At 34.9% G+C, this 13,468-nt stretch overlaps 2 protein-coding genes across 2 annotated transcripts; both read left to right on the forward strand.

The window, feature by feature from the left end:
• Positions 1–1,400: 1,400 nt before the first annotated feature.
• Positions 1,401–2,423, forward strand: LOC113351244 (F-box protein At3g26010-like). Its single transcript, XM_026595263.1, has one exon. The coding sequence runs from the start codon at positions 1,401–1,403 to the stop codon at positions 2,421–2,423; it is 1,023 nt and encodes a 340-aa protein (XP_026451048.1).
• Positions 2,424–5,461: 3,038 nt separating this feature from the next.
• On the forward strand, positions 5,462–8,649 carry LOC113351245. Its single transcript, XM_026595264.1, has 5 exons — positions 5,462–5,683; positions 5,850–6,079; positions 6,183–6,619; positions 8,109–8,184; positions 8,385–8,649. Exons 1-5 carry the CDS (start codon positions 5,462–5,464, stop codon positions 8,647–8,649), a joined length of 1,230 nt encoding a protein of 409 aa, XP_026451049.1.
• Positions 8,650–13,468: the final 4,819 nt, after the last annotated feature.

A 13,468-nucleotide genomic window follows, 5' to 3' on the forward strand; every position in this document is an offset into this window, starting at 1 on the left:
GTATTTGTTGAGTCTCTAAGCTTGGATTTATAGAGAATAAAACTTCGGCAATAATGAGACGAAATATACTTTATTGTGTTCAATCTTATGGAAACAACATCATCACATTTTGTATTCCTACTAGGTGCACTAAGTCGTCTGTGATAAACCCAATTTGATATGTGCACTAGACACAGTTGACATATGAATAAAACGCCAACTAATAAATCAAGTGGCCTATGTTTTCTAATCAAAACCAAATTGGCAACTTGTATATGTTGAGTGCGGCTGAGGACGTTTCTTGGAAGGAACATCATCTGAGCAGTCTTTAATTTCGTATACGAAATCAATTCATAGATGATTGTAATCTTTTCTTAATCTGATATATCTACTACTACTAGTGTAATACTTTATGTTAATCCCAAAATATTATGCTCTCTTATCCTCAGAAATTTCAGCATGAAAGCTTCCTGATCATGCATTTAGCAGAAACTAGCTAGCTAGCTAATTTCTGCTAAATAGGATAGAAAACAACATTTAGCAGAATCATGCATGTGACTATAATATACATTTTTGTTACATGTTGCAATACTCCTCTCATTACTTCCATAACTAGTAACCACTAGGCAGGGAGGGAGCTATGTAGAGCTCAGGGATGGCTCCCGCCCCCCTTGTTTTTGCTTAATTCATTAGTGATCCTTCAAAATTCTTATTAATTAAAAATAAAATCTCTTAATAAGCCCCCTAAATAATTTGTTTTGTCTATTAGCCCTTCCAGTATGAAATTTCTGGCTCCGTTCCTGCCACTAGGCACTAAATGCCGTGTGGATGGAGATATGAACAGGTCTTGTACAACAACGCTGTATGCAGCTGGATGCCAAGGGCCAGTCAAGGGCTTCTAAAAAAGCTGAATCCACAATCATCATACAACCAAGCCCTCTGTTAGCCGAGGCAAGATTGTCCTCTTCGCTAGTTTTGAAGTGAGGTTTGACAGAAACTAGCTAGCTAGTTTACTAGACATAAGATGCATGGAAGATAAAATTAGCAATCTCGGGTGGATGTCAACATGTATAGACATAAGAACACCTAGCATCCTGTTGCGGGATAATTTGTTTTTAGAGGTTCAAAAAACTTTTGACTTTCAGCAGCAAAGAGACTGTTGTTTCTCTTTGTAAATATGGTATTTTGAGTTTGTTCTTTTTTTTTTCGAAAATGTTTATATGTATTCGGGACGCGTTCAGGCCTGGTTTCGATTGGGCCTGGTTAGGCGTCAACCTAGCAGTTTTAAACCTCGGAGACCCCATAAGAGACTGCCTATCTTTATGTTGCGGTTTTCGTATTTCATGTAAACCCTACCTAACCGCACCTTCGTTTTTTTTCGGATTTTTCTTTGCTTTGGAGATTTGATGATGAAGATGCAGATGGGCGCTCGTTCTTCTTCTTCTTTCCCTAGTTCATTGCTTTGGAGATTTGATGAATTTTCCACCACTGATCAAGGTTGCAAAACTACAAATATAGCAGAGGATATATGGTTAGAAATCTTTCTTCATCTCCCTCTAACTTCGATTTTCAAATTCAAGTGCGTTTCAAAAGTATGGTTTTCACTTCTATCTAACCCATATTTCATCAGCAAGTGGATTAAACACCACACTTCGTTAAAATCTGTCCCATGGGCTCTATTTTACGAAATAATTCGTCAAGTCAAAACTCATGTGGATGGTATCACTACTATCACAACATCGTATCCAATCACATCTCTAGGGGCAAATTCGGAAATCATTTCACCACATAATGGGTTATCTTTTAAGTTTTTAGCACCACCCTTACATGAAAGGGATGAGCAATTGCATGTTGTGGGTTCAGGTAATGGTTTGGTTCTGCTAACACCAACCTTACAGATTAATCAGATTAAATATGTTGTATATAATCCCCTCACTGAAAAATGGGTAGCACTTCCACCACCACCCCAATCTGTCGTGTCTGGTTTGACTATGTCTGCTCTGGTATCTGAGTGCTTTCCATCTACATGTTATAAAGTTGTGCGCATCCCTAACTTTGGAGTGAACACGAGAAAGTTCAGCCTTGATATATTTTGTTCCGATAGGAATGAATGGACAATCTGTGAAGTTTCGTGCCCTGAAACTGTCACTTGGAGGTTATGCCAATGTAACGAGATAGCAAGCCATTATGGAAATTTGCTTTGGATTGAAAAGAGAAACAGAATAGTGGCTTACGATCTTAACAAAAACAAATGTAGGTTGATTAACTTGCCTGCCGAAGAGGTAGCTGGCCGTTATTCATATTCACTTCTCAGTGAATGTCTTAACGTATCTGAAGGTTTCATCTGTTATGCTAGAGTTCGGTACAGAGTAATGAGTTTCAGTTTAAGTGCTTGGGTGCTTAAGGAGAGCTGGCAATTGTTGCAGAAAGATATACAGTTATAAGTGATTTCTTTGTAAAGGTGATGAAACCGTGGCATTTTTCAGGTGCTTTATGTTTTGATCCGCTTGACAAAAATGTTCTGATGATCGGTATTGGAAACCATATTTTGGCATACAACACTCAAACCGGAAACATAAAAAACTTGTGGGAGCGCCATAATTCATTCACATGTGAAAGAGATGCAGTTGATATAATTGCCAGTCCAGTAACGCTCAAGTTGTGGCCAACATTAATTCCAACATCATCCCTCTTGGATTAGAGTTTTTTCTTTCTAATTTTTCTTTTGCCCTTTATATTAACGAACTCAGCCCAGTTGTGGGAATCATTGTTTTCCAGAATATTGCAGACTTGTTAGTTGTTTTTACAAGCAAGCTCATGCATGTTTATCAACGAAAAATTTAAATAAAACATTAAAGGAATGGTAACCAGCAATTTAAATATATGACCCGACCTGTCATAGCGGAATAACAACAAAAAGGGAATTTTGTTTTTAGTGTCTATGACACATTTCTTCGCTATCGGGGCGATTTTTCTTCGTCTTTAGGACGATTTTCTATTCGTTCTAATAGCGATTCTCTCAAATTTCCATGGTGCTTCTTGGCTTGCTATTCTCGATTTATCAAGAATATCAATGATTCTGCTCGGATTCGCTTTGGATTCATCTTCAACAAGAGGGATTTAGGACATCCGGATTCGTTTGGATCTACAAGATTTTGGGCAAATTACTCCATTTTATTTGGAGCATCTCTTATTGAAGAAGATAATTATTTAAAATGGTCGGAGTTGATTCCGGTTCACACCATCATTCGTCAATACTACTGGTACAAAAATTGGACATCTTTGTGGTGCATGGCTCTTTCTCTTCGCGATGTATTTGCAATTGGTGTCATCATATATTTGTATTTTGATTTTGATTATCTTGCATTTTGGTGTTTTTGATAATCTTGTAAGCAATCATGTAATCACTATTTTGGTTTGAATGAATTAAAATGTGATTTTGAAAAAAAGAAAAAAACAAAACAAAAAGGGATTTTTTATTTTCTTTACCATGTCACCATTTTAATTTGATGTGGCCGAGGGAAGTTTTTACTTTCTTTACCATGTCACCATTTTAATTGGGCCGACCGACTGACCGGAAGGCTCGAAGGGAGGAAGTCCCGTTTTATGATCACCTTTTCTAAAATGTAGACTAACGCAAATGTGTGGTATCTTTCGATTCCTAACCTCCTTTTTAGTTCAATTATTATAACTCCTGATGTATCATATTCTTTTTAGAGTATAATAAGCAAGCATATTAGAATATAACATATATAAAAATCAGTGTCTTGGAATTTTACAGATTTTATCTCGTTGGAGAGATTTTCAAGAGGTCTACACAATGAGTATAAACAACAGCATCCAGTTTAGAGTTTTTATGAAAAATTTGGAGGTGTTTATTCTTTTAAGAACAAGTTTCGAATTGAACGGATAGCCATTATGCAAACCACTACGAACAACAGATAACAGATTATGCAGCCATATTTTTGTTTATGCATCAACTAATTTTCCGTTGCAACTAATAAAATAATAAAACGATGTACTCCCTCCTTTTCAGGAAAACTGATACTTATATTTTTTTAATTTGGCCTATTTTTAGAAAATGTCGGGATAATATACATTCTTTTATAGCCTCACTGCAGCGATATTTCATTTTCTTCGGTCGACTGTCCCCCCTTGGAAGCGGTGTTCTAGTAGTAAACAATGAAGAAGAAAAAAAAACAAAACCTTAAGATTTTAAGTTCTTTTAATTTTTCTTCTTCTTTTATCTTCTAGTGCAACCAGAAGAGATGGTGAAGGTGATTAACATCCTCCTTAAATCACTTCAATTTTGGCATCATCATATTTTACGTCGAGATTTAGGATTAAATCAAAAGTGATAAAATCTACAATTATCATGTTGAAATTTGTTTTTCAATCTCAATACATCATTTTGCAAATAATCTCTTAAATTAGATATATCTATTTGGTCAGAAATAATCACCAGACAATAAACTCTCACCAAAACTATTACCACATTGTCTAAATAATGACTTACCCCCGTTCTTCTCTAATCTCCTCCACCATTTCCATCCCCTAGTTTTTTTTTTAATTTCCCTATCTAGGATTCGCAAATTGATCACCCACCTCGATTAATATCATCTGAACAGATTTCTCTTCTTATTTGTTGAAGGTTAAACCAAGATAATATGAAGATTACACTAAGGATCAACTACGAGAGTTGACAGAGTTTGAGTGGGTCAATAAGTGTTGTTGACACAGTGCGTGAATCAACTAGTTCGGTTGATACGATGGTACGATATTTAGAAGTAAACTTGGGTTGCAAGTATTACTGGTTTTAGAGTTTGTTTACGTGAGAATTTTCTAGAAGATTCTTTGTTAGAGTTTAATTATGTTAGGAAAGTGTTATTACTTTAGAGTCATTTTTGTAAACATATAAATAGGCTGTTAAGCCATGAGTTAGAAACACATCAATTAAGAGAAGTATTTTCGCGTATCTTGTTCTGTTTTCATTAAGTCTTTGATATCAGTTTTCTACATCTGGTATCAGAGCAATGGTATCAGATTCTAAGGCTATGGGTATGAGTTGTTAAGTTGAAAAAGATGACGAGTTTAAGTCCAATTAAGGTACCGGTTCAGGGTTCAGATGGAGAATATTTTCATATACCAAGAGGTATGGGATATTTTGAAAGATAGTTATGTAGAACCAGCAGAAGGAGTAGTACTTGAAGGAGTTGCGCAAACTCTATTGACTGAAAACAGAAAGATGAATTCTAAAGTTACATATATTCTTCATCAAGGTATTCATGAATCTCTCATGGATAGAGTTATCTACATTAAAGAAATTAAAAGAGCATGAGATGGATTGATAAGTTACTATAAAGGATCTGATAAGGTCAAGAAGGTTAGATTACAAACCTTGAAAAGAAAATATGAACTGCAGATGGAGGCTACTGAAACAATATCCTAATTTTTCTAAAAAACACTGAATCTTGTCAATGAGATGAAAGTTAATGGTGATACTATAGAAGATTCACCCATTGTAGAGAAGATATTAAGAAGTTTGCCTGAGAAGTTTGAATCAAAGGTTACAGCTATAGAGGAATGCAACACAGTTGCAACTATGACTCTTGATGAGTTGTTGGGTTCATTACAAGCCTATGAAAAAAGATTACTAGAGAAGACAGTTGTTGTAAAACAATTTGAAGAGGCACTTCAGAGTCAAGTAAGTTAGAGAAACAACCTAGGAAGACCTAATGCTGGATGTTTTCAAGGAATGTACAACACTGGAGGAAAGATCAAATGCTGGAGGATATCAAGGTAGAAAACAAGTTGATAGATAAAAGATTCAATGTTACAACTGTGGAGATTTTGGACACTTTTTTGTTGAGTGTACAAAACCTAGAAATACAACAGCTAATAACTACAAGCAAAACTTCAAAGCTAATATTGCAGAAAGTCAAGAAGAAGAAAAGAAGACTGAAAATATGTTGTTGGCTTGTCATACACCTGAAGAACAACCTCAACATAAGTGGTATTTGGATACAGGTTGCAGTAATCATATGAGTGGAAGAAGAGAGTTGTTTGACAACCTAGATGAATCAGTACGGTCAACTGTGAAGTTTGAAAATAACTTAACAATTCCAGTTATGGGAAAGGAAGAATTGGAATAGTTTTGAAGAATGGTGCTAAAACATATATCACGGATGTGTTTAATGTACCAGGTTTACATCAAAATCTTTTGAGCATGGGTCAATTATTAGAAAGAGGTTATCTATGAACATCTTCAATGGTGTTTGTACAATTCGTGATCGTTTTAGAAGACTTATTAGAAGAGTACAGATGACTAAGAATATATTATTTCCTTTGAACATTCAGTATCAAAAGGAAAGGTCTTATAATAGTTATGTTCATAACGATTCTTGGTTATGGCACAAGAGAATGGGGCATGTGAACTTCAACAGTTTACAAACTTTAGCAAAAAAGGAGATGGTGTCTAGGTTACCTTTCATTGAGATTCCTGAATCAAGATGTGAGAATTATATCTTTGATAAGCAACACAGAGACCCATTCCCGGTAAATAAAGCTAGAAGAGCAGAACAACAGCTGAAGATTGTTCATAGTGACTTATCTGGACCTATTGAAGTAACTTCACATGGAGGTAATAATTATTTTATAACTTTCATTTATGATTTTAGTAGAAAGACATGGGTTTATTTGCTTAGACAAAAGAGTGATTCTTTTCAAGCTTTTAGAAGTTTCAAAGATTATGCTGAGAAACAAATTGGTAAGAGCATCAAGATATTAAGAACTAATAGAGTAAAAGAGTATACTGTGGTTGAAAATTTCATGGATGAACATGGTATTCAACATCAGTTAACAGCTAGATATACACCACAACAGAATAGTGTTGCTGAGAGAAAGAATAGAACAATAATGGATATGGCAAGAACTATAAGAAGAACAAAAGATTTACCAAAGAATTTTTTGGTTATGCAGTAGACACGGCAGTATACTTACTTAACAGATGTCCTACAAATATTTTGAATAATATGACACCAGAAGAAGCTTGGAGAGGTGTAAAACCAAGTGTAAGACATCTGAGAATTTTTGGGTATATTGCATATGCACATGTACGTAAAGAACTTAGATACAAGTTGGACGACAAGAGTGAAAAGTTTATTCTTGTTGGTTATAGCTCAGTAACCAAAGGATATAAGTTTTTTAATCCAGAGACAGGAAAAATATTACAAGCAGAGATGTGATCTTTGATGAAGATTCAAAGTGGAACTGGAATATTGGGTCAACAAACAATGTTGATCCAAATTTTGGGTCAACAAGGAATGTTGATTCACATACTGGATCAACAAGGAATATTGATCCACCTACTACTGTCAGATCAGTTCCAATTGTAGTTGAAGAAGAAGTGCAAACTCAAGACAATGATGAAGAACAACATGAAGAAGCAAGAACAGAATCAACAACACAACAAGAAACTACAAGACCAAGAAGAAAATTTATTATACCTGCTAGGTTGAATGATTATGTTTTATCAAAAGATAATGAAGATGTTGATGATGATGTGGTGAATTTTGCATTATTTGGAGATTGTGATCCTGTAGCTTCTGAAGAAGCTTCTAACTGTACTTCCACCAGGAAAGAAACATATTGGTGTTAAGTAGGTATACAAAACAAAATACATGTTGAATGGTGAAGTAGATAATCTGAAAGCAAGATAGTTGCTAAAGGATATAGACAAAAACAAGGAGTAGATTATGAAGAAGTATTTTCACCAGTTGCAAGACTTGATACAATAATGATGATAATTGCCTTAGTTGCACAGAAGCAATGGAAGATATTTCAGATGGATGTGAAATCAGCATTCTAGAATGGAGTATTGGAAGAAGAAGTTTATGTTGAACAACCAGCGTGCTACATTATGTAGGGGAAGGAGAATGAAGTATACAAGCTAAACAAAGCTTTGTATGGTTTGAAACAAGAACCACGTGCTTGGTATACACGAATAAACTCTTATTTCATTAAGAAAGGGTTTACAAGATGTCCACATGAGCATACTCTATATTCAAAAGCTGATAGTCTTGGCAATCATATTATAGTATGTTTGTATGTGGATGATCTTAATTTTACAGGAAATAGTTCTGAGATGATTAAGGAATTCAGGGAGGATATGGTGAAAGAGTTTGAAATGACAGATCTTAGTTTAATGTCATATTTTCTTGATATTGAAGTACAACAAACGGAAATAGGAATTTTTATTAATCAACAGAAGGAATATTAAAGTGTTTCAAGATGGATAATTGTAATCCAATTTTAACACCAGTAGAAGAGGGGTTGAAGTTGACAAAAGATGGAACATGAGAGCTAGTGAATTCAACGGAATTTAAATGTCTTGTTGGATGTCTCAGATATCTAACGGCTACAAGACCTGACATTATGTATGCAGTTACATTGGTTAGTACATTCATGGAATCACCTAGACAATCACATTTGCAAGCTGCAAAACGTATTCTGAGATATGTTAAAGAAATAACTACTTTAGGAATCTTTTATACTATTTCAAAAAATCCAAAGTTGGTTGGTTTTACTGATAGTGATTGGGCTGGAGATACAGAAGGAAGAAAGAGTACATCAGGTTATGGATTTCAGTTGGGAACTGGTTTTTACTCTTAGTCATCTAAGAAGCAACAAGTTGTTGCATTATCTACAACATAAGATGAATATATAGCTGCTAGCAACTATGCTACAAAAGTTGTGTGGTTGAGAATGATGCTGAAGTCATTGTTTCAAGAACAGAATACACCTACAACAATAGTTTGTGATAATAAGTCTACAGTTTCACTAACTAAAAATCTTGTGCTTAATGGAAGAAGTAAGCACATTGATATTAAGTTTTATTACATCAGAGAGCTTGTCAGTAACAAAGAAATAGTTGTGGAGTTTTGTAAAAGTGAAGAACAAGTGGCTGATATTTTCACCAAGTCTTTGAAGTCTAATAATTTCATTTACTTGCGTGGAAACCTAGGAATGATTGGTAAAGAGTATCTTGGTTTAAGGGAGGATGTTGAAGGTTAAACCAAGATAATGTGAAGATTACACTAAGGATCAACTATGAGAGTTAACAGAGTTTGAGTGGGTCAACAAGTGTTGTTGACACAGTGCGTGAATCAACTAGTTTAGTTGATATGATGGTACGGTATTCAGAAGTAAACTTAGGTTGCAAGTATTACTGGTTTTAGACTTTGTTTACGTGAGAATTTTCTAGAAGAGTCCTTGTTAGAGTTTGATTATGTTAGGAAAGTGGTTATTACTTGAGAGTCAAGTTTGTAAACATATAAATAGGATGTTAAGCCATGAGTTTGAAACACATCAATTAAGAGAAGTATTTTCGAGTATCTTGTTATGTTTTCATTAAGTCTTTGATATCATATTTTCTACATTATTATTGTTCTTGGCTTGCAAATGGGGTAATGATCATTCGTTCTTTTTCCAGCCTAAGAATTTCTAGAATTTGGATTTTTTTCAATCTTAATATAAGATATTGCATGCTTAAATATTTTGAAGAAATGAAATTTGAAGCGATTCATCGATATCACAAGTTGAGGAAAAAAAAGAGATCAAAGCAGTAGCAGAACTTTGATTTGAAACACTTTCCCAGCCAAAAGAACTAGATGTTATTTTAGATATTTGGTTTTTGTTTTTCCTTTTTTTTTTCTATTGATGACTTGTTGAGGAAAATGTATATCTCTCCTCACCGTGTCATCACCACATCATCTTTGTTGTTAATCCGTTGTTACTTAGCTTCCATGTAGTAAGATTGGGGTAACCCAGGGGTGGAGCTAAGGGTTAACTAACCCTAGGTCTAGCCCCCTAAAATCGGTAAAACCATAAAAATATCCTTAGTTTTATCAAGTATTTAGATTTAATTCACCTGATTTTTATGTTTAGTCCACAACTGCTCAATAATTGTTTTTAGTCCCCTCATTTTTAAACTCCGACTCTGCCCCCAGGGTAACCAGTTACTCATGAAGCTTAAGAACCCATCTATTCGATTCTACCGCAAATTTTTTGATGCTAGGAACAAAAATTTGGAATTAAAAAGTGCTACGAAGGTTACCGTCAAGAGTTGGACTTCTCAAAATACATATGGATGAAAGAAGTTCCAATCCTACTTTTGTGCGCAGTCGCAGAGGCAGCTGGAACTTGGAAGCAAGGGTGTCCAGCTCACTTTCAAGCCTATACTTTTTAGAGAATTGGAATTGCAAACCCATTTAAGCATACTTGGTACCCCTAAAAATATTTTGCTCCTCCATTGACGGATTCCTAGCTTCTCCCCTGTTTGTGCGCTTCTCATAATTCATTACCTATTCTAAAGTACTTGCAACGTAGAAGGATAACCACACCTGACATCATAGCGAAAAAAAGTCAAACAAAAAGCCGATAGAAAAAAAAAGGATAGAGATCACATAATGTGTTGGGATATATGTTTAAAATCATAATTTTATATTATTATGCCAATGTTAGAGAGATAGTGGGGCAACTTTATATTGAGCTCCCACACTATATGTCCTAGTTAGCAATTCGGCGAGAGGCAAAAATTCGGATTGATAAATCACGCTCATCAATTGATTGTACGAAATATTAGCCCGGTCAAATATGCAATTATGCGTGGTTCGGAAAAAATGCGAAAATGCATATATTCGTGTTTAATGCGTTTAACATATCTCAATTCGGTTCATAAAATTCGGCATAGATTTTACTATAAAATATATTTTTAAGTATCACCATGTATTAAGGTTCATCTGAGTGCTATTATTTATAATTTTTTATTGTATACTTCAATTGGTATACATAATCACAAACAAATATGTATGTATAAAAGGATACGACGAATAGGGTGGTATCAATGCGGCAAATAATTTGTGAATTCATATATTTTGCGAAATATTCGGGAATGTTAAAAAATACCGTGAATATGATTCGGGTGTAAAAATGCGTCTAAAATGCTCGTAGAAGTACGTGTTTGGATAGTTTGCTTATAATTCGAGAACTTATTATATATGCATGGGTTAAAGTCCCTGAATAATTACATTAGTCCAGAAGTGGGGTCTTTGAAGATCCGGTGATGATTCATTTTTAAGGTAATTAACCGTCTTTAAGTTTATATTTTCTGATTGTTATTTGAGATTAATTGTTTTTTTTTTTATAAACAATCAGACCACATTTCATTCAATCCAAAAAGGTGATTACATGAAAATACAATAAGATTAAAACCCAAATACAAATAAAGATACCAATTACAGGTAATTCGCGAAGAGAAAGAGCAAAATACCGCAAAGGTACCCAATTTTTGTATGAAAAATAGAGAGAAAAGATGGTATAATCCGGAATCAATTCCGACCATTTGGATGTTTGTCTTCTATAACAAAAGATGTTCCAAAAAGAAAGGAGTGCTTAGCCCTTAATCAGAAGATGAACTCAAAGCGATGTCGTGTTGAATCGTCGATGTTCTCAGATCTAGAATAACATGTCATGAACCAAGCAACAAAGTTTGAACAAATCACCATCAAGGTGGAGAAATAATCGCTCTCAAAGCGAAAAAAGAATCGCCCAAGAAACAAAGATAAAATCACCAAATCGATGATGAAATGTGTCAAAAGACACCACAAATTAAAAAACAACATCTTATTCAATCAAAAAATCTACTAAATTAAAAGAAAAATAATAATCCTTGCTCAGACCTGGTTAAAAGGGGACTAAATCTGAGCAAGAAAGATGAAAAGATTTTTGGATTTTTTTAGAATGGAAGAAAAAGGAAAGAAATTAATTGGTTTTCTTGAACTATTAAAATGGCTGGTTTTGTAAAAAGAGAAACACAAATTTTCCACATGTTTTCGAGAGATTCTACTTGCCAACCCAAATTATTGTTGATCGCCGAATTCCTAACTAGGACCGCAGGGAGGTGGTTATAACTTATATGGTTTCTCCCTCTCTTTTTTTCTGTATACATTTTCTAACTTTTGGGTCAAAAAAAATATACAAATAAATAAGTACAATTGATGCTAGGAGTAGATATTTTTTACTCTCTTCAAAGTCCTATCATCTAACGCTAGGACTAGATTGATGTAGCAAAATACTAGAGCATCACAATTGGTTGTGAACCCATCACAGCTGCATTAAGATCCTTGGCATATAGATCATCAAGGTGGTCCGACGCATCAGCTAACCAACCTTGACCCTATCAGCATATAACGAGGTCTTGCGTCCGAACCCCAGTACCACCGTAGTCCTTCAGGTTTTTTAAAATAGAAAGATAATACTCAACGAATTAAAATTCCGCGAAGTTGGATCCAGTTCATCACCAAATGGTACATAATCTGGGTTTCAGTTGTTAACAGATTTTCACATTTAAGCTCATCACCACATAAATGCAAATTCTATGAAAACATAAATGGAAGCAAATCTAAGTATCAAACTGATAACATATTAGAACAAAACGAAGAAGTACAAGAAAGCTGGATATAATCGAAGAAAAGGAATAAACTGAGTACTGAAAGTAAGGTTGTACATAAAAACCAGCTAAATAACCAGTTTTAAAACGATCTACTACTGATACCGTACTCATCCAAACCAGGTGATACAGTAAGTGTAAAGATTACAAAAACAGCACAACCAAAAAGAGTGATTAAGTATTGATGTTCTGTCAGATGTAAATCACACTAATAGAACTGAATTGCCAATGGCAATGGTGAAGCTCTGTCACGATATGCCGATAGCCCCTGGAACTGCTGCCTCACTGCATCAGTATCAACTTCCCTCTCCCAGTGCACTTGTATCTCATTCAGAGCTGAACTCTGCTCAAGGAGATGTTTTAAAACTTCCAATTCACCCTGAGTGCCTCTGGCATCTTTAATCTTTACCGGCTTCAGCTGCGGCAAATTCCAAGGTGTCAGATCCAACAAGTCTTCATTAACTGCACTATCAGCTTCTAATTCCTAGTCTTCCTTGTCCTCAATCTTCAAACTCAATTCAGTAGCATGACAGTTCTCAAGTATGTTTGACAGTGCAATTAAGGAGCGGTGAGAGAACCAAACTTTGAGCTCAAGAAGTTGCAATCTTGCAAACTCTAGACAGTTTGAATACTTGTCCAGCACCTAAATTAAGCAATTCCCAAAATGGGTCAAGCACAGTGAAAGCAGACATGGTTTTAAAATCTTCATGACAGACACTAAAGCATTAGAGTTAGCTGCAATAGGAATAGATTTTGACAACAAGTTCAGACTCTAAAGTCCAAACTCTAAATCACCTAGATAGAAGTAGTGGCATGAGAACTCCATTATAAGTTTTAAGAAAAAACAACATACCTTAAGGAATTCAGGGGAGGAAATCCTCAGACCTCTGACATGCTTAAATGCAGTGAAGAAGTTTCTCAACCGCGACCCATATACGTCTTCGATCTCTTCTTCTGAAACTTGTATCATTTCAGAAACTC

The sequence above is a fragment of the Papaver somniferum genome, chromosome 2 (genome assembly GCF_003573695.1).
Source record: "Papaver somniferum cultivar HN1 chromosome 2, ASM357369v1, whole genome shotgun sequence".
Classification (NCBI taxonomy): domain Eukaryota; kingdom Viridiplantae; phylum Streptophyta; class Magnoliopsida; order Ranunculales; family Papaveraceae; genus Papaver; species Papaver somniferum.